General features: G+C 41.2%; 1 protein-coding gene across 1 annotated transcript in view; it reads left to right on the forward strand.

The window, feature by feature from the left end:
- TRANK1 (tetratricopeptide repeat and ankyrin repeat containing 1) overlaps nt 1-21,633 on the forward strand; it is an 85,908-nt gene that overhangs the window by 11,639 nt on the left and 52,636 nt on the right. The window contains exons 4-8 of the mRNA XM_011953349.1: nt 957-1,075; nt 3,775-3,858; nt 4,376-4,514; nt 6,798-6,929; nt 20,976-21,146. Of these exons, the coding sequence (XP_011808739.1) occupies nt 957-1,075; nt 3,775-3,858; nt 4,376-4,514; nt 6,798-6,929; nt 20,976-21,146 (645 nt within the window). The remainder of the gene's footprint in view (nt 1-956; nt 1,076-3,774; nt 3,859-4,375; nt 4,515-6,797; nt 6,930-20,975; nt 21,147-21,633) is intronic.

Consider the following 21,633-nt stretch of genomic DNA (forward strand, 5'->3'; position numbering starts at 1 on the left):
ACCCGGCCGTCTGCATCTTTTAAATGTCACTATTCTGTCAGAAGCCAGGCCAGAGTTATGGGAATTCCAAACAACTGCTTCTTGATGACTGCCCCGGTGGTTTGCATTCTGCCCGCAACCTGAAAGGCGGCAGTTAATAGGACTTCTTAGGACAATGCATCCAATACTTTATTTACCAAAGCACTCCTTTTTGGAAGGTAAAGAAATTGGCGTGGCCCAGTTTCTAAATTTTGAAAAATACATTTATGGGAAACTTTGTATCCTTTCATATGGTATATGTTTGTTTTGATATTTACTTATTTTTTGAAATTAATAACCTTGGAAGAGGTGCCAAGTTATTCTGACTCTTGACCTGTCCCCTTGGACATTCTCATCCATGAATTTGAGAAATGTGGTTGGAGGATTACAAGGTGCAATAGGTCAATAGGCCACCAGGTCAGAAGAATGTGTATTGATGACAAGAGTTGGTAGATCTGGGTTCCAGTCTTATTTCTTGTCATGAACTAACTGCATGATATGCCATGAAACCTATCTTCATTTGTCATAGTTTCTAATGTTTTGGGTAACAATAATATTTGTCACATTTTTCTTAAAGGAAATGAGTATTGTAACTTAAGCTTCCATTTCCTCCTCTATAAGTGGAGATAATAGGCACTTCCTTAGTGGTTTGTTTGAGGGATTAAATATAAGCATGTATCACTGGGCTTGGTAACTAGAAAGGCAAAGCGAATGTTAATTATGCTGCCTAACTCTTAGGGGATTGATTTTATGATGAACTAGAAATAATGGCCACTTCAATCAATCATAAAGGGCTTCATACTACTTTGAAAATGCCTTTCTTTTGGGTATCTTTAATTTACCGTTTGTCTATGTGTGAACTTAATTGGAGGACCTTTTCCAAAATGCTGTAGACTTTCCCTACATTAAAATCCCTAAATTCTGAAATTTTCTTTCAGGTGACTCCATTGTTTTGCAAAGTTTCTTGCCTTGCTTTGATCATATTTTCACAACTGGATTCCCAACAGAAGTGTGGCAATCTGTAATAGAAAAGTTGGCAAAGAAGGGATTATGGCATGTAAGTAAAAGGAGATGGCTCTCTCATGGGGCGAGTACATTCTTGATTAAATGATTTCTTTCCATTGGCATTGAGGGATTGTAATTTATTATTTGTTGATCTTGATGCCAGGATAAATTTTTAACTAGGACATCATTAAAGATGAAAAATCTTTGAGATAGATTAATTAACCAGTTTCCATTTATTTTTAAAAATGGGCAAAGCACTTAGACTGTGGTAACCTCACTCCTTGCTCTGTGTCTCAACTGTCATTAAAGAAATGTAAAGTACAGGTGCTAATGGTAATGTGGAATGAGAAAAACAAAGCTGTGTGTTCATTTTCACAATCATTTTTTTTATACTGCATTAGCTAGTGTGTGCCCAGATGACCTATCTGGGCTGCTCACAAGGGTTCCCATGTGGTTTTGAGGGACTGCTAACATTTGGATAGTGGCTAAGTGAGGTGGTAGGACCTGAACCCAGGGCCAGGAATCCATGGAATGGAGGAGTGGGTGGACTCTGGAGGCCTGGGCTTCAGTGCCACGCAGATGTGTCCTTGAATCAGAATCCCCAACTTACTCTTTTGGGCTAATTACTTACCCTTTGAGTCTTATTTCCTCATTTGTAAGTTGCATTATATAAACCTATTTCTCAGAGTTTTGGTGAGAATCAGAAATAATGGAGAAGAGCACCTATCAGGTAATGTTTGTTGAAGGCTTACAGTGCCAGGCATTGAGCCGAGGGGTTTTATAATACCTGGCATATTCTAAGTGCCCAGTGAATAGTAGTTGTCATTGGTGATAGGCTGTAAGTGCTCATGAGAATGGGCTGGCCAAAGCTAGGAGTTTGGTTAGAACAGGCCTGCTGGGCTTTCTAAAGCTGGGCAGTCCCGAAAAGTCAGCAAAAGCAAAGTCAACCTATTAAGGACTCCCGATCCTAGCAGATTGGATGACTTGAGAGTAGAGAATTCTTAAATTGTGGACAAGGTAATGGATTCTATTGGAAATGTAATGAAATCTATGGGGCTGTCTTGTCATGCACTGATAATTACGTGTATAGTTTCAGGGGGTTCATGGGAAACCTCCTGGAGTCCAGCCATGGGCTCCCCGAAGCTTACCCCTATATTAAAAAATCTTGGGAGGGCAGGTAGCAGGGATGAGGAAGGCAGACTGAACTCTTGGGGAAGCAGTAGTCAGAAATCCAGGGTCCTGTTAAAAGACATTTGAGATCTTTTCTCTCTTTGGATAAGGTAGCTGGACTAAGAGATCTATAAGGATCCTTCCAGCTTTATTTTTTAAAAAGTTTTGAAGTTCTGTGATTCCAAGTGCTAGGGTAGATCTGTGAGTAGGAGGCCTTAGGCCTCATTAGCAGGAAGATAGTTTACTTTACTGTACTCAGGGAAAGAACCTTGTCCTCTCTTCCCAGTGTGGGGTGGACATGAATAGAGCTCCATGGCCTAGGTAGAGAATGAGAGAATGGGAGACAGGCAACTCCTAATAGATTATTATCCCAGCCAGTCAAGGGAGGGCCCAGGAATCCAGCCCAAGTGGCAGGTCCAACATCCTACCTGCAGTGAGGCTCTGGTAATTCCCAAATACTGCAGACAGAAGCATCTTTTTAAAGGCCAGCAATCTGGACCACTGGAATGCTGAACTTATCACGTGGGGTTGAGTGTGGGCATCAAGGCTTGTTTAGGGCAAAAAGTTAAGAATGGGCATCACAGAGGTTGCAGTGAGCTGAGATTGCACCGATGCACTGTAGCCTGGGCAACAAGAGTGAGACTCCATCTCAAAAAAAAAAAAAAAAAAATGGGTATCAATCTGAAAGAAACTAGAAGCGAGATGTGGCCATGGGCTCAGTTCCTGTGGTACTAAGTCCACTGGCAAGAGCCATACATGAGAGAGGTTGGAGCTGAGACTGGGTCCCCAGTCATGGTCATAACAGAGCCGGGAATTCTTAGACCTGTTAGCATACCTGAATGATCTCAGTAGGGGCTTCTCAGGATGTGCTGTGAGACCTATGAAAACTGTCTTAACTTCTCTGGAATTTAGTCTCTTCAGCAACTTTAGATAGGGTCAGTAGTTTAACAACTGGGTCTCTGAAAAGAAAAGGTCCCGATTTGTAGCATTTGCTAATTTTGGTCATGTAAATACTCTCACCATGGCCAATTTCCAGCTACTAATATGACATACAAGACTTGGAGTTAGGAACAGATGTGCATCGTCAGCTCAGTAGCTGATAGGAGCTGGCTCCAGCATACCATTTGACAGGGTCTAATGGGCTCCAAGTACTTGGGGCTTTTAGAATGCTGATGTGCTGAATAATTGATTGGGATAGGGTATTTCTAAAGGATTTGAGTCTTCCACTTGTTAAGCCTTAAGAACTTGGCAGGGAATTATTACTCTCTCTTTTTTTTTAATCCCATTGCAACTATACTGTGAAATGCTGCATGACATCATCTGCTCCTGTCCTCAGCAGGCTTTGAGGAAGTGTGGAGAGGCCTTAGTCCTCAGCAGGAACAGGAAGTTGGCTAGACAGAGATTCTGATTGTCACAGCAAATAGCTGAAAAACTTGGCAAGCACTTTAAAAAAAGACAAAGCTAGAGAGTGGTTTTTTTTTTTTTTTGCTTGTTTTAAAGCTTAAAATAACTTTTTTGCTTTAATAACCCATGTAGAGAACATTATTATTCCAGCCTTTTCTTCTTGTCTTCTCCCACCAGTCGTTTCTACTTCTGTCAGCAAAAAAAGACCGATTACCAAGAAATATTCATGTCCCAGAGTTATCACTGAAAAGTCTCTTTGAGGTAAGGTGATTTTTTGTTTTTTTTGAAACTGAGTCTCGCCCTTTCGCCCAGGCTGGAGTGCAGTGGCACGATCTCAGCTCACTGCAACCTCTGCCTCCTGGTTCAAGCAATTCTCCCTGCTTCAGCCTCCCGAGTAGCTGGGATTACAGGCGCCTACCACAATGCCCTGCTAGTTTTTGTATTTTTTGGTAGAGATGGAGTTTCACCATGTTGGCCAGGCTGGTCTTGAACTCCCGACCTCAGGTGATCCACCCACCTTGGCCTCCCAAAGTGCTGGGATTACAGGTGTGAGCCACTGCGCCTGGCCTTGTAAGGTGATTTCTGGAAACATAACTTCCTTGTGTCTGGTACTTTCTCCTTCAGCTGCCTTACCACAAATTTGTTTTTTATAATAATCCTAGGCTTGGACCACGGCTAATCCAAGTGTTACTGATTCCATACTTTATGGGTAAAGGAGTTTGAAGCTTCATATTGATTAGTGACTTCCATAATTTCTCTTGTGTGTTTTTTTCCCCAGAAATACGTTTTCATTGGACTTTATGAGAAGATGGAACAAGTGCCCAAGTTAGTCCAGTGGCTCATCTCCATTGGTGCAAGTGTTGAGACTATAGGACCATATCCCCTTCATGCCCTCATGCGACTCTGTATCCAAGCCAGTAAGTCTTCTCGCTGTTTTCCACCCTCCAAGCTGCCCTTCCAGCCAAGTTCTGGGACTTTGTTGAGCTCAAGTGAAACTAGAATTAAGCCACCTGAATGCAGACCGTTTGAATATTCAAATGATTTGGTTATTCAAAGGAAGGAAGCAGCAGGGAAGTCGTAACGTTTTTATCTTTTCTGGCACCTAGTAGCTGCAGGAGGTCCAAACGGAAAGGATTCTGTATTTCTAGACAGATCCTGGCAGGAGGGTGGAGCCCTGGTACCCAAGGAAGGAACTTAGGACGGACAGCTGTTGCTGGGCAACACTCCCAGGAGACCTGCAGAGTTTCCTCCTTCCGGCATAGGCAGCTTTGGTCTTTTTCTCTAGGTTCATCTTCATTCTAGCCCACAGGGCTGACGGCTGTGTTGTGGGACACATAACACAGTCCCTTGGCTGGGGGGATCCCAAGTGAGACATGAGCTGTTGCTGATACAGTTTGGTTGTGCGTCTTTTAAAAGACTGCTATTTTCGTGAAGTTCTTTTTTAAGCTTTGCCATCTGGTTATAGGATTTAACTTTAAAAATATTTTTATTTTATCATTAACACACACATACACACACACACTTTAGATAGAAGTTTGTTTTTCTTTCCAAGCACACGTGGCATCACTGTGGGACATTCACCCCTAGCATTTTAATGCCAGAAGGGGCCAAGAGAACTTGTCCAGTCTACCTCTTGTAGGCTGTATCATCTCCCCAGGAATGGGGGAGCGGGAGGTGGCCATGGGCTTGAGGCCTGGGACCCCTGTCTTTGCTGTAGCCAGATTTGTCCTGCTGTTATTCGTTTCATATAGTGGGGAATTTATAAGATATATATATATATTTTTTTTTAGAGACTGAGTCTCACTCTATTGCCCGGGCTGGGGGAGTGCAGTGACATGATATTGGCTCACTGCACTGCAGCCTTTGCCTCCTGGGTTCAGGTGATTCCCCTGCATCAGCCTCCCAAGTATCTGAGATTACAGGTGCCTGTCACCACGCCTGGATAATTTTTGTATTTTTAGTAGAGACGGGGTTTCACCATGTTGGCCAGGCTGGTCTCAATTTTCTGATCTCAAGTGATCCACCCGCCTCAGCCTCCAAAAGTGCTGGGATTACAGGTGTGAGCCTCACCATGCCTGGCCAAGAGATTTTATTCTTACACAGAGATTGGTAGATAAAACATTTAAAAGTAAAGCCTGATTCAAAGCTACTTAATCTAATCCTCCCAGTTTCAAGTGAGGAAACTGGGATGCAGAGAGAAGTGTGGCTCTGGTTATGAATGTCATGGTTCCCCATTGCGTCTCCTTTTAAGTTAGTTCCTGTGATTGTAGGGGGGTATCAGTAAGATTGAGCCTTCAAGTTGGTAAGTTTTAATACTTCATTTGTTTCTCAGAGAACTCTGACATGGTAACAAATGGGCGTCCAAAGAGTTGGCAGACGTTTGTGGCTTTCCTAGATCTCAGAAACTCCAAGGAAGGAATTGAATATATATGTCCTAAGGATAGTAATGCAGTAGGGTAATCTCATCAGAGATACTGGCTTGATTATTAAAGTGGAGGCTGTTGCGCCTCACCCAGATCCTCTTTGCCACCAACCCCCTCACCCCCACCTGCTGTCAATGTTAGCTGCTAACAACTCACAGCTGGCCCCTTGGGCAGAGCATTGCTCTTTGTCAACAGAAACCACTTCCCAGAGAGGTTCTCTCTGGACCTTGCCTCTCTCCCTGAGTGCATTCTGTAGCTCTTGATTGACTGACATGGGGATTCAGAAGGCCAGCCCCAGTGCCTCAAGGTGGGTGTAGACTGTGGTGCATTCCTGCTGCAGAGCTGCTCATGAGGTCAGGCTGGAGTGACCCTACTAGGATTACTACCTTGCTTAGCTGCTTCCCCTACCTGTCCTGCCTCCCTCGCTCTTTCTCGTGCCATCTCTAGCTCAGTCACATGTGCTCTTTCTTGTGCTATCTCTAGCTCAGTCACATGTATAAGAATCCCTATCTCAGGCTTCTAGGGAACCTGACCTATGTTGATTCTGGGTCGCTTTCTATAACTCATCCTCTTACTTGACAAACGCCCGTGTCTCCCCACACCTGTTTGTGGTGAGTGGAAACGTATGTTGGATTCCTCATTTGCTTACCTTAGTGTGGTCCACGTTGACTTGCTTTGCTGATTTTCTTTCTTTTTAATCTATTGCTGCTGCACAAATGAACTTTGCTGACTTTCTGTATGTGGAAAACATTAGTAAGTCATTCTAATTCCCTTCAGGGGAAAACCATCTTTTCCGGTGGTTAATGGATCACAAGCCCGAGTGGAAAGGCCGCATTAACCAGAAGGACGGGGATGGCTGCACTGTCCTGCACGTCGTCGCTGCCCACTCCCCAGGATACCTCGTCAAGCGTGAGTAGTGGCACCTCACTACTCACAGTAGTGACTTCAAGTGTCAGAGGGTGCACTGTGGCTGGCTGGTGTCAGGCTTTGAGGACCCACAACTGCCTTGTTTTACCCATTCTATCCCTAGTTGGTTCAGCGGGCTAAACTTCCCTTTGAACTAAACTTGATTTTGGTCGGTGGGTGGGTAAGCTGTATACAGAAAGAAAGTGAGGTGAAAGAAGGAAGAATTGCTGGGCTTCAAGTGCTCTTTCACCTTGAAATGGCTTCTGTGGGGTTGAATGTTTTCAAGAAAATGGGCTCCTGGCTGCCTTTGTTCCCTCCTTCATCACATGGTTACTCATTTTATTTTATGCCAAGTCTGTGTTAGCTGCCAGAGAGGAATTATGAACCAAACTGCACATGGTTCTGCCTTCATGGCACTTAGAATCTAACACAGGGATTGCATCTTCCCTTACCTGCTGGGGCCAGACCGGGCACATGAGGGAGTGAGGCTGGCACATGCGAGGAGAAGCTGATTCTTCTGACACCGGTGCACCGTGTTAGCCTGGGAAGCAGGAAGGCTGTGTTCACTCTTACAGGGCTCTCTGATGTCACTCACTTTTCTTGAAACTCTCAGACCCCTCAGTTTTTGCTTTCTGTTTGGGACAGAGAAGAACATACTATTTCCCATAATGATAATGGACTCTCAGCCTCTGTGGAAGGGAGGTGACAGGGAGTGGTGAGGGGCTTGTGCTGCTGCAGCCTGGAGCTGATCATAGGAACCAGGCTGGGCTGTCATCTTCTCATGGCAAGAGATGTTTGACATCTGGATTTTTTTTGAGACAGAGTCTCGCTCTGTCACCCAGGCTGGAACAGTGGCACCATCTTGGCTCACTGCAATCTCCGCCTCCCAGGTTCAAGCGATTCTCCTGCCTCAGCCTCTCCCGAGTAGTTGGGACTACAGGTGCACACCATCATGCCCAGCTAATTTTTGTAACTTTAGTAGTTATGTTGGCCAGGCTGTTCTTGAACTCCTGACCTCAAGTGATCCACCTGCCTTGGCCTCCCAAAGAACTGGGATATAGGCATGAGCCACCATGCCTGGCCAGAAATCTGGATTTTTTAAAACTGTGAAATCTTGTGATTTTTCAGCTGTCTGCTCAAATTTAAACATGCCTGTGAACTAGAATCAGCCTGAAGGCCTCCTTTTGGGGACCTCTGGTCTGGTGGTTACTCGTAGGAAACTGTCCTCCCTTCAGCATCTCGCAGGAGGAGCCCAGCGAGGCTTTTTTCTCTAATGTCATTCCCACTGAACTGGGACCTAGGAACTTATATCTAGGGAAGCAAAGGAGAAGGGTTCTGTGGATTTTTGAGCTTTATTGAAATGTTATTCATATGCTATATAATTTACCTGTTTAAAGTGTACAGTTAAATGCTTTTTGATCTATTCAGAGCTGTGCAAGTATCATTACAGTACATTTTAGAACATTTTTTATCCTAAAAAGAAACCCTACATCCATTAGCAGTCATTCCATTTCCCTCATCACCAAGCCCTAAGCAACCATCACTTTTTGTCTCTATGGATTTGCCTGTTCTGGATATTTCATGTAAGTGGAATCATAGAATATAAGGCCTTTTGTGACGGGCTTCTTTCACCAGCATATTTTCAAGGTTTATCCGTGTTGTAGAATGAATCAATACTTAATTCCCTTTTCTTGCCAAATAATATTCTATTGTGTAAATACACCATGTTTTGTTTATTCGTTCTTCAGTCGACGGGTGTTTGGGTTGTTTCCACTATCTGGCTAATATGAATAATGCTGCTGTAAATATTTGTGTACAGGGCGTTTGTTTTCATTTTTCCCAGCTAGATACCCAGGAGGAGAATTGCTGGATCATATGGTAACACTATGTTTAACCTTTTGAGGAATTGCCAGACTGTTTCCCAAAGTGGCTGTACCGTTTTACAGTCTCACCGGCAGTGTATGATGATTCCAGCTTCTTCACATCCTAACCCTTGTTATTTATTATTTGTTCTTTCGATGTTCTCTGTGTTTTAGTCCCTTCTTAAAGACAGTGATATTCTGGCAAACAACTAGCTCTTCAAGAGAAAAGCCCTGAATTGTAGCATTTCTTGAGTTCCATGGTATAATCACGGATGTCTGATCTTTTGACTTCCCTGGGCCACATTGGAATAAGAATTGTCTTGGGCCACACATAAAATACAGTAATACTAAAGATGGCTGATGAGTTTAAAAAAAAAAAAAGTAAAGAAGGTCCTGCACAAATCTCATAATGTTTTAAGAAAATTTACAAATTTGTGTGAGCCATGGGTTGGACAAGCATGGAAATACTCCCATGGTGGCATAATTCATGCTACCAATGTGATGTCATGCAACACAGAGTTGGGAAGAGATGTGTGGTAGGACGTTATTATATTTTATTTTTATCATACAGATGCATATTAAGATAGAAGTAAAGAAACCTCGTCATAGATAATAGCAAAATGTAGTAAAAATTATTAGGAAGTGATGGGTTTTGTTTGTCATACAATTTTTTAAATTATAATTTTTATCAACCAGCTTGCAACATTTCTGGACATTAAGCAATTGGCTCTTGTGAACTGATATGAACTGGGTCTTAGCATACCACTGTGCTAAACCTAACATTAGCCTAGTAATTTATGGTTAAAGAATGTGCCACAACAATCATTGTGCTCTCTTTACATATCTCTACCCTGCAAATCTTCAAGAAAAAATACTTCCTGTCTGACTCTTTGATTTGCAAAAAACACATCTCCAGGTCTCCTGACATGCGTGTGGCATAATGGCACGCACTTGTAGTCCCAGCTACTCGGGAGTCTGAGGTAGAAGAATCGCTTGAACCCAGGAGGTGGAGCTTGCAGTGAGCTGAGATTGTGCCACTGCGCTCCAGCCTGGGTGACAGAGCGAGACTCCATCTCAAAAAAAAAAAAAAAAAAAAGCCAAAAAAAACCCCAAAACAAAATAATAAACATAGACAGAAGGAACAAAAATTTTAAATCAACATTAATCAAAGACCATAGTAGTACCTGTAGCTGTCAACACCTACCTCAGCCTCCCAAGCAGCTGGGAGTACAGGCACGTGCCACTATGCCCGGCTAATTTATTGTATTTTTAGTAGCTAATTTATTGTATTTTTAGCATGTTAGCCAGGATGGTCTTGATTTCCCGACTTTGTGGTCTACCTGCCTCAGCCTCCCAAAATGCTGGGATTACAGGTGTGAGCCACCACGCCCGGCTATTTTTCTCTTTATTTTTTGTTTTGTACTGTCTTTGAAATCTAGCATGTGTTTCACTCTTTTCACCACATCTCATGCATTTCAAGTGCTCTATAGCCATATGTGGCTTAGACTTTAACCTGTATGTGGCTTAGAATAACAATTTTATACTAGTTCTAATACAGAAACCCTAACTTTCTGAAAGTTGGGAGGATAAAATGTGAAGTAAAGAGGGCTGGCTGGGTGTGGTGGCTCACGCCTATAATCCTAGCACTTTGGGAGGCTAAGGTGGGTTTATCACTTGAGCCCAGGAGTTTGAGACCAGCCTGGGCAACATGGCAAAATTAACTGGGAGTGGTGGTGGGCACCTGTAGTCCTAGTTACTCGGGAGGCTGAGACAGGAGAATCACTTGAACTTGGGAGGCGGAGGTTGAAGTGAGCTAAGATCATGCCACTGCATTTCAGCCTGGGTGACAGAGCAAGTTCCTGCCTAAAAAAAAGAAAAAAAAAAAAGAGGACCTTTTCTTCCTTCATGTAGATGTCAACATAGGCTTCCACTATGACCTCCAACGAAGGAGGCTTCTCAACTCTCACAGGCTCCTTCTCCTTCTTCTGCTTTCTCCCAAACCCTCTTCATCTTCCTCTTTTTCATCAGGGAAAATCTTGTCTCTATTTTTTTAAGTGTTTTATTTTGAACTAATTTTAGACTTACGGAAAAGTTGCAAAAATAGTTCAGAGATTTTCTGTACTCCCCTCACCCAGCCTCCTCATAAAGTTAGCATGTTATATAATCAAAGTTTAGGCCAGCACAGTGCCTTCTGCCTGTAATCCCAGCACTATGGGAGGCCAAGGTGGGAGGATCACTTGAACCCAGGAGTTTGAGACCGGCCTGGGCAACATAGTGAGATCCTGTCTCTATAAAAATAAACATAAAAAAATTAGCTGGGTGTGGTGGCACAGGCCCGTAGTCCTAGCTACTCAGGAGGCTGAGGTGGGAAGATGGCTTGAGCCCAGGAGTTCGAGGCTGCCGTGAACTACGATCGTGCTGCTGCATTTAGCCTGGTCAATTGACTGAGACCCTGTCTCTAAGAAATAAAATAAAAGCAAGGTGTAATTATCAAAATGAAGAAATTAACATTGATATAATACTGTCCACTAATATACAGACCTCATATGAGTTTACTAGCTTTTTTTACTAACGTACCTTTTCTGTTCCAGGATCCCACATTGCATTTAGTTTTTGTCTCCTTAGTGTTCTGTAGTCTGTGACCATTCCTCAGTCTTTCCTTGCCTTTTGTTACCTTGACCCTTTCGGAGAGTAGTAGTCAGTTATTTGGTAGACTATCAATTTTGGTTTGTTTGATATTCTGTTATGACTGGAATGAAGTTACGTGTTTTTGGTAACAATATTACAGAAATGATTTTGTGTCCTAAGTGAATCGTACCAAGGGGTTCATGATGTCAATAATTCTTATCATATTAACCTTGGTTATTGGTCAAGGTGTGATGTGTGGGGCTTCTCCACTCTAAAATTACTATCTTTTCTTTTGTAGTTAATGAGTATCTTGGAGGGGATACTTTGAAACTGTGCACATACCTTGTTTCTCCTCAAACTTCTGCCCACTAATTTTTTTATCCATTGGTAGATCTTGACAGCTACAGATATTACTATGGTCTTTGATTAATGTTGCTTTAAAGTTTTTCTTCTTTCTGTCTACATTTATTGTTTGAAATATTTTCTTCCCCCCGCCCCCCGAGACAGAGTCTCGCTCTATCTCCAGGCTGGAGTGCAGTGGTGCAATTTGGGCTCGCTGCAACCTCCGCCTCCTGGGTTCAAGCGATTCTCCTGCCTCAGCCTCCCGAGTAGCTGGGATTACAGGTGCGTGCCACCACGCCCAGCTAATTTTTGTATTTTTAGTAGAGATGGGGTTTCACCATGTAGGCCAGGATGGTCTCGATCTCTTGACCTCAGGCGATTCACCCGCCTGGGCCTCCCAAAGTGCTGGGATCACAGGCGTGAGCTACCACGCCCACCCTATTTCTTGGAATTCTTTTGTAATGAAGAGCTGTTCCTTCTCCCTGTATATTCAATTATTTAATGATTTCAGTATGGACTCGGATATTTATTTTATTCCATGGGATAAAATCCAATGCTATGATTATTTATTTTGTTGCTAACATTGCTCCAGCTTTAGCCATAAGGCATTCTTCAGACTGGCCCCTGTGTTCCTTCAAAAAGTCCCCGTCTTTATTTGAGCACTTCCTTACTTTCAGACACCACAAGGTGTTCCACATTCATATTGCGTGTTCCCTGTCCCAGCCCTGGAATCATCCACTTCTCTAAGGATCCCTGGTTCCTGTCGGAGAATGTTAGAGGAAACAAGATCTGGTACTAGGTATGCCATTGCTAAGCGGAGTGTCATTGTTTCTAGGACTTCTCGGCAGATAAGAGCTAGGACATACGTGTATGTGCACTAACTGATGAAGTAGTATATAATCAGATGTAGGATCTGTATAATACAGATGTACATCAATAATGCAGTTGTAGATCTGTATTATTGTATCTCTGTGTATGTCTATGTTAAAAACCATGAGTTTATACTGATACCTCTGATTCCAGTCCAAACACCATGATCATTCAGTCTTTTTCATTTGTAACATTGTTCATCTACAATATATTTATACTTACTCAGTCTATGAGTTTCAGACTAGGTAACCCATAATACCTCTGTGAGAAACACATTTACTGACTAGATTTATATTCATTTTATGTTCATTTATATTCAGCGTTTTTTGTCTTTAGCCTTTGAGCATCCGTTTAAGATACTGGTAGTTCTTTTCTTTCCCACCCCCTTTACTATGGTTTTGTTAGTAATTTGTAGAACACTCAGACTCTTTTTTTTAGTGATTGTGTTCCATTTTTTGATTCGCCCCACATCCTGATTGATTTTGTTTATAGTTTGGGTATATGAAGGGCCTGTGAAATATTACCATCATTCTAGGAGTCAGAACTTAACAAAAAATTGGCTTAGAGAAATGTCACTTCCTTCTCATCCTTGCTCCCTGGCCATTTCCATTTCCTCCTCCTTGCTGCCCTCTGCCCATCCAGTCTTATAGATTATCAGTTTCTTTAATTTCAGGCCTATTCTTTCTGGATTTCTTTTGCAGCAATGAGCACACACATGCTATTTTCTTATACCTCCTTTTTTTCTTTTTTTTCGTGAAGAGTTACGTTGTGTAGTTACTCCTTGTCACTTTACTTTTTCTTTCTTCTCTTTTCTTTTCTCTGTCTGTGTGTGTTTTTTTTTTTTTTTTTTTTTTTTTTTTTTTTTTTTGAGACAGGGTCTCACTCTATCACCCAGTCTGGAATGCAGAGGTGCAGTCTTGGCTCACTGCAGCCTCACCCACCCAAGCTCAAGTGATTCTCCCACCTCAGCCTCCTGAGTAGCAAAGACTAGATATGTGCCACCATGCCTGGCTATTTTTTTGTTGTTATTGGTAGAGACAGAGTTCTGCCATGTTTTCCAGGTTGGTCTGAAACTCCTGGGCTCAAGTGATCTGCCTGCCTTGGTCTCACAACATGCTGAGATTACAGACATGAGCCATTGCACCTCACCTGATTTTTTTCACTGAGAGTGTGTCCTGGAAATCACTCCATATTAATTCATATGTATAAATGCATATGTAGTTTTGTTAGATAATATCAATTTTTCATCCAGGAGAGGGTTGTACCAATTTGAGTTACCACCAACAATGTGTGAGGGTGCTTCTCTCACAACAGTCTCACCAGTAGAATTTGTTGTCTTATTTTTAAAAGTTTTCTGATCCCATAGGTGAGAATTGTTTTTTTAGTATAGTTTTAATTTGCATTTCTCTAATTAAGTGTGAGGTTGCACTTTTAAGAATGTGTTTAAGAATCATTTTAGGCCGGGCATGGTGGCTCAAGCCTCTAATCCCAGCACTTTTGGAGGCCGAGATGGGCGGATCACGAGGTCAGGAGATCGAGACCATCCTGGCTAACCTGGTGAAACCCCGTCTCTACTAAAAAATACAAAAAACTAGCCAGGCAAGGTGGCGGACGCCTGTAGTCCCAGCTACTCTGGAGGCTGAGGCAGGAAAATGGCGTGAACCCGGGAGGCGGAGCTTGCAGTGAGCTGAGATCAGGTCGCTGCACTCCAGCCTGGGCGACAGAGCGAGACTCCGTCTCAAAAAAAAAAAAAAGAATCATTTTAATACCTTTTACTATGAATTATATGTATGTTCATGTCTCTTTCCCATTTTTCTATATGGTTTTTGGTCCTTTGTCCTCAATTTTTAAGAATTCTTTGCTCATTAGTTTTTGTCCGTGGTATATACTGCAATTATTTTCTCCCAGTTTGTCAGTTGTCTTCTGACTTTGGTGTTTTTTGTCATGCAATTTGTTTTTCTTTTTATATAGTCAAATTTATCAATCTATTGTTTATTGCCTCCAGATTTGGAGTTACAAAGTCTTTCCTTACACCAAAGTTAAAGAGGAACTCACCCATATTGTCTTCAGGTGCCTGTAGTGTTTCATATTTTTACATTTAGATTCTTGGTCTATTGTAGTTTATTGTAAGAATCTAGCTTTACTTTTTTCCAAATGATTACCTATTTGTCTCTGTACTATTTATTTAAAAGTCTGTCTTAACCTCAGTAATTTGAGATGCCACTAATGCTGAACTTCGTTTTATTCTATTTATCTCTTTGCCTATTCATGTGTTATAGGCGTCTTTGAATACCTTTCTAAAAACCAGTTTAAAATTTTTCAGTACACTTTATACCCACCAGGATGACTAAAATAAAAAAAGATAACAAATGTTGACAAGGAAATGGAAAACTTGGATCCTTCATGCATTGCTGGTGGGTAAGAAAAATGCCGCATCTGCTTTGGAAAACAGTTTGACAGTTGCTCAGAAAGTTGAACGGTTACCATAAGACCAAGTATGTCGCTCATAGGTATATACCAGAAAAAATGTAAACATGCCCAAATAAGGACTTATACATGGTTATTCATACCAGCATTATTCACAATAGCCAGAAAAGTGGAAACAACCCAAATCTCTGTCAACTGAGGAATGGATAAACAAAATATGCCATATCCATGCAAGGGAATATTATTCAACCATAAAAAGGAAGTACTGATACATGCTACAACACGGACGAACCTTGCAAGTGTTATTCTAGGTGAAACAAGCAGACAAAAAAGACCACATGTTGTATGATTTCGTTGATATGAAATGTCCAGAATAAGGAAATCCTAGAGACAAAAAGTAGATTACTGGTTGCCAGGGGTTGGGGAAGGGGAGTAGAGAACAACTTAACATGTATGAGATTTATTTTGGAGGTGATGAAAATGTTCTGGAATTGGATAGTGGTGATGGTTGTACAACTTCAGAAATATACTAAAACTAGTTAAATTATACAGTTTATATTTATTGAGAGAGATTCTCCTTCTGTCGCCCAGGCTGGAGTGCAGTGATGTGATCTCGGCTTACTGTAACCTCTGCCTCCTGGGTTCAAGTGATTCTCCTGCTTCAGCCTCCCAAGTAGCTGGGACTACAGACATGTGCCACCATGCCTGGCTAATTTTTTTTTTTTTTTTTGCGATGGAGTCTCACTCTGTCACCCAAGTAGAGGGCAGTGATGTGATCCCTGCTCACTGCAAGCTCTGCTTCCCAGGTTCATGCTATTCTCCTGCCTCAGCCTCCCGAGTAGCTGGGACTACAGGCACATGCCACCACGCCTGGCTAATTTTTGTATTTTTAGTAGAGACGGTGTTTCACCATGTTGGCCAGGTTGGTCTTGAACTCCTGAGCTCAGGTGAGCTGCCTGCCTTGGCCTCCCAAAGTGCTGGGATTACCGGCATGAGCCACACACCCGGGCAAATAATACACTTTAGAAGAATGGATTTTATGTTATATGAGCTGTATCTCAACTGAAAAAATATTTTAAAGGGGGAAAATATTGAAAGTTCATGCTTTTGATAAAAAAAAGTTCATTGGATCTGGCTTGAGCTTAAGGTACACAGGGTTGGAGATGCCACAGACCCATGACCCAGAACTGCTAAGAGGCAGTGAATAGTGGCTCTTCAAGTGTGTAATAAGAAAATGGCCTCCAATTAAATTACATTGCAAACAAGGGGAAAAAAACAGAATGGAAAGAGTAAAAAAGTTAGAGAATTTGTGGTGGAAAAAGCAGTAGATTGATATGTAGTGAAAGGGAAAGTGGCTATTTCTTCAAGTGGAAGGAATTTACAGATGCTACAGACCTGCAGATGGAAGAACATCGTGAAACAATGCTTGGTTACCTGAAGAAAATTTATATTCTCCAGAGTTAATTGAAGCATTTATTAATTCCCAAATTAAGTAAAGAAAAGAAATTACAAAATACTTTATCTCACAGTAAATCTGATGACAGCGAATCCAAGAAGAAAAAAGATGCTGCTGAGAAACCAAGAGGGCTTGTTAGAGGTCTTAATCCTGAAAGAATAATTGGTGCCACAGACAGCAATGGAGAATCGATATTTCTCATGAGATGGAAAGATTCAAATGAGGCCAACTTGATGCTGGCAAAAGAGAAAAGTGTAGATTTTTCTTAAATTGTAATTGCTTTTTATGAAGAAAGACTAACTTGGCATTCTTGTCCAGAAGATAATGATGATGATGATAATGATGTGTGTGTGTGCGTGTATAATATAAAATATAAAATCTGGGTCTTGGTTTTTCATTTACTAGTGTGAAGAAATAACTACATTGTAATGAAAATCAAGTTTGATATGTTCATTTTCAAATGGTGTTGGGAGAGTTGTTGGGTTTGTTGTTGTTTTCATCAATAGCACTGGTTACTTTGAACAAAGAAACAAAAGCTCTCTGTAATTGCTTCCTTTATCAGTAAAGAACATTCGATACCATGGTATATTATTTCCTCTGCAGTAGAGAACAGATTTTCTAAATGTTGGGGGAAATTCTCATAGTCATTAATCATAACTTGGCTTCTCATAAGCCTGAGGATCATTCTGGTTGTTTTGCTTTGTGTATGTATATGTAAATGGTTTTCTTTCTTTTTCTTTAAACAATTGCCAAAACAAAAGTCACAGGGAAGCCCATCTAATATGCAATCATTATGAGCAACCCAAGGGATAAGTCACTTCCAGGTAAATTGAAAATTTTCCTGAAGCCATGTGTATCAAGTGAAATAAATGATTCTAATTAATCAGGCAATTTAAATTGATAATTTAAAAGCATTTATATCTAAAAATGCAATGGTTTGTTAGCAAAATTCCTTAAAGAAAAATTTTATTATTGCCAACAACCCAGCAGCCTCCCTATCCAGGATGAGGAAACTAGGAAAATCCTAGTATGTTTTAATTAAACAAGACAGTTAAATGGGCATTTAAAAAGATTATTTTAGTGAGCCATTTTTTTTCTTTCTTTTTTGTTTTGAACTTTTATTTTAGGTTCAGGGGGTACATGTGTAGGTTTATTATATAGGTAAACTGCATGTCATAGGGGTTTTGTGTACAGATCATTTCATCACCTGAGTAATAAGTATAGTAGCTGATAAGTGTTTTTTTTTTGATCCTCTCTCTCCTTACACCTTCCACTCTCAAGTGGGCCCTAGTGTCTGTTGTTTCCCTCCTGGTATCCGTGTATTCTAGTTGTGTAGCCCTCACTTACAGGTAAGAACATGTAAGTTGAAATCCCTGTTGCTACATTGACTAAAAGGTCATGATTCATGGAATATCTAAAATGTGGCTCATGGAAACTAATCAGATGGTTAGAGATGTTGGCATTTTAGGACCTGCAGTTGTAAATGAGTGAACAAACTCTTGTAATCTAATCCAGCGGTCCCCAACCTTTTTGGCACCAGGGACTGGTTTTGTGCAAGACAATTTTTCCACAGATGGTGGGGGTGTAGTTGGGGGTGGGAGAAGAGGATGGTTCTGGGATGAAACTGTTCCACCTGAGATTACCAGGCATTAGTTAGATTCTCAGGAGTGGCAATATAGATCCTAGATGCCTCACACGCACAGTTCAGAATAGGGTTTGCACTCCTATGAGAATCCAATGCTGCTGCTGGTCTGACAGGAGATGGAGCTCAGGCAGTGATGCTCGCTCTCCTCCATACACCTCCTACCGTGAGGCCTGCTTCCTAACAGGCCACTGACAAGCACCTGTCCACAGCTGGGGGGTTGGGGACCCCTGATCTAAACTATTGACTCACATGTTTTTTCTTTACCTCAACTCATTCTTCACATGTACGCTCAGTCTTTTCAGTATTTGTTTTACTGGTTCAGCAGAAGCCAGGAAAAACAACTTGGTATTAATCAGAATGTTATCCAATAGTATATCGTTTATTATTTAAAATACTGGCGAACGATGGTCAATACATAGTTTCATAGTTTTATACGCCTTTAAAAAATTCAGATGCTTTCAAAGAATGTGATAAAAAGTAAATCTCTTTCTACAAAATCAACTACTGAAACATTTTTTTGTGAGTTTTGCCAGTAATGTATTTTTATAATGCCAGTATTTTCCCTTTTAAACATAAATGTAGGTACACTGTACATTCTGTTCAGCAACAATGTATCTTAGTCATCTTTCCCTAATAGTATCGGCATGGCAGTTTCATTTTTTTTACAGCTCATACTGATAGATGGTTAAATGTATTTTAGTTCATTTTGCAATTGAAAACAATGCTTGGAGACCATTCTTTTACGTACATGTTTGTGAATCAGTGGGGTTGTATCTATAGGATGATTTCCTAGTTAAGAAGTTGCTCGTTTGAAGGAATTGTACATGCTATTTATTTGGATATATTTTAATTTTATTTAAATTTTAAATATATTAAAAAATCAAAAGGTACAAAATGTATACATCAAGGGTCTCTATTCTTCTCTGTCCATTAGGCACCAAGGAATGAATGTTACTAATATCTTAGATTTTTTTTCTGCAAATATTTTATGATGTACAAGTAAAAGCATATATGTTTAAGATGTGCTAGCATATTGGTATGTATTTGGATTTTGAAAGCTATTGATAACTTAAACCCCAGAAATGTTGCCTGAACACTGAGTTTATTATCTCCTTCTTAAGTATTTTTTGGTACATAGAGAATCAAGAACTCTCCAGATTATTTAAGTTGGCCTGAATTTTAAACCCATTTGAAAAAATTGCAACATCAGTTGGGCCTTAGAAATCTTCAGCTTTGTTTGTAGTTTGGTGGGTGCTTATTGTTACAATGGTCTCTTTGGCTCTGGTGCATACAGATTTGAGAGGCCCAGGACGGCAGGGGCTCAGGAACTCACCAGAGCTGGGCAGCAGCAGAACCCAAGTCTAGATATGGTTAGCTCCTAAAATTGAAGAAGTGAGGTTGGATCATTGCATGTGTCTTGGTTAGAAGCTACATTCAAACCAGTTTAGGCAAGAAAGAGAATTTAGTGTCTCATATGACTGAAGACTCCAGAGTTTGGTTCAGTTGCTTGCTCCAAAGCTGTCTTCAAGAGTCTGTCTTGCCTCTTAGTCCTTTGTGTGAAGAAATAATTACGTTCTAATGAAAATCAAGTTTGATATGTTCATTTTGAAAGTGTTGTTGGGAGAGTTGTTGTGTTTGTTTGTTTTCATCCATAGCGATTTGTGGTTATTTCTTCTTTCTGTTAGCTTTGTTTTTAGACAGGCTGCCTTTCAGTTAAGGCCACCAGAACCTTCAGGCTTACTTTCTGCCAATTTGTCAATCTCAGTCAAAGAGGATGCCTCCTCCCAATAGCTGAGTATAAGTCCTCCTAGTGTGTCTTAGTGACCTGACTTTGGTCACATGTCCTCTATGAACCAATGAATCACTAGAGCCAGAAGAATGGAATGATCTCATTGGCAAGGCCCTGGCCAGGATTTAGCCCCTGGAAGAGGGTATGGGATAGAGCCAGAAGAACAGAATGATCTGAGTGGCCAGATTCTGGTTAAGTGTTAGCCCCTGGACCTGGGAGTTGGTGAAATGGTAGAGAATGTGGTTGTCACAGGGGTGTGTGTCTGTCTGTCTGGTGTCTGTCTCGATGGGCAGGAAATATGACTTAATTTTGTTTTTTTTTTTGTAAAGTGGGAGAAGGGCAGTTGCCTTCTCAGGAGGTGAATTTTAGGAAAGCTTACATATGGAAGTTGGAGATTAGGCATTCATTTAACTTTCTGTGCCCATTTAAGTCTGTGTACCCCCAGGGAGATATACCTGTTTCATTCTGCAAACAGTTGCATCTGTGACCACAGACATACCTTGATGCTTGGCAAATAGATACATCAGAGCAGCAAATGGAGTTGGCATCCAGAGAGTTGGGGCTAGGAGGGTGGTAACAGTGACAACAAAACAGCCCCTGATGCCAAAGCAATCACTGCTTTCATGTCCTGTCTCCAGGCAGACTTTTCTCCTGGAAGAATATTTTGTTTCCTCTCTAGGGAATAAAGAAATCTGAAGTCACAGCTTGATGTTATCCTTACAGCTGTAACTGTTGCCTAGTAACAAGATTCCCCCTCTCCTTGCTTGTTACCAAGGAGAGGGGAGAAAGGTAGAGAGAAGCGCACTTCTGAACCTCTTGAAAGCTATTGTCCTTCCCACTCTCCACAGAACTCCTTGCTTCAGGGAGTTGGGTGGACTACCTGAGGCTAGCAGTTGAGGCTTCACAAACAGAGGACCCTAGTCCTTTTGCCCTGGGCTGCTTGGGAGGAGATTGAGAAGAAGAGCACTCATGGGGACGTCTTATGGAAGGAACCATGACAAACCCCCCTTCTCATTTTGGCCTGCCCTAGGACAAACAGAGGATGTGCAGATGCTCCTGCACTTTGGGGCAGATCCCACTTTGCTGGATCGACAATCTCGGTCTGTTGTGGATGTCCTGAAGAGGAATAAGAACTTCAAAGCCATCGAGAAAATCAACAGTCACTTGGAAAAGCTAGCTACGTGTTCTAAGGACCTATCAGGTACAGCTTCCAGTGTATTAACTTTTGGGGGGGATAAAACTGGTTCTGTGACATTAGATATAAATCAGTTTATCTCTTTTTGGTATATATATGGAAGTGAGACCTACCAATCTTTGGAAAACTTGTTTGCTTTTTTTTTTTTTTTAAAGGTAGAACGAGACAGCTCTTATTTAGAGAGATGCTATGACATTCTGGGAACTTTTCCAAGTCCACCTTTGGACAGTGTGGGTGATTTTTTTTTTTTTTCCCATGCATGTATACAGCAAAAAAAGGAAAAAAATTAGAATATGAGATAACAAAAATGAAGTCTATTCCTTAGAAACAATTATGGCCAACAATTTAAAATACGCATACGTCTCTATTTCTTGATTTATCAATTTTGGACAGCATCTGCTGACAAGACCGTGTAAAAGATGAAGTGCTTGGCTGTGTCAGTCCCATTTGTTGGGTTTTGTCTAGTAATGCTATTTGTATTATTTATATTCTA

Source organism: Colobus angolensis, unplaced genomic scaffold, assembly GCF_000951035.1.
Source record: "Colobus angolensis palliatus isolate OR3802 unplaced genomic scaffold, Cang.pa_1.0 Scaffold36, whole genome shotgun sequence".
Lineage (NCBI taxonomy): Eukaryota > Metazoa > Chordata > Mammalia > Primates > Cercopithecidae > Colobus > Colobus angolensis.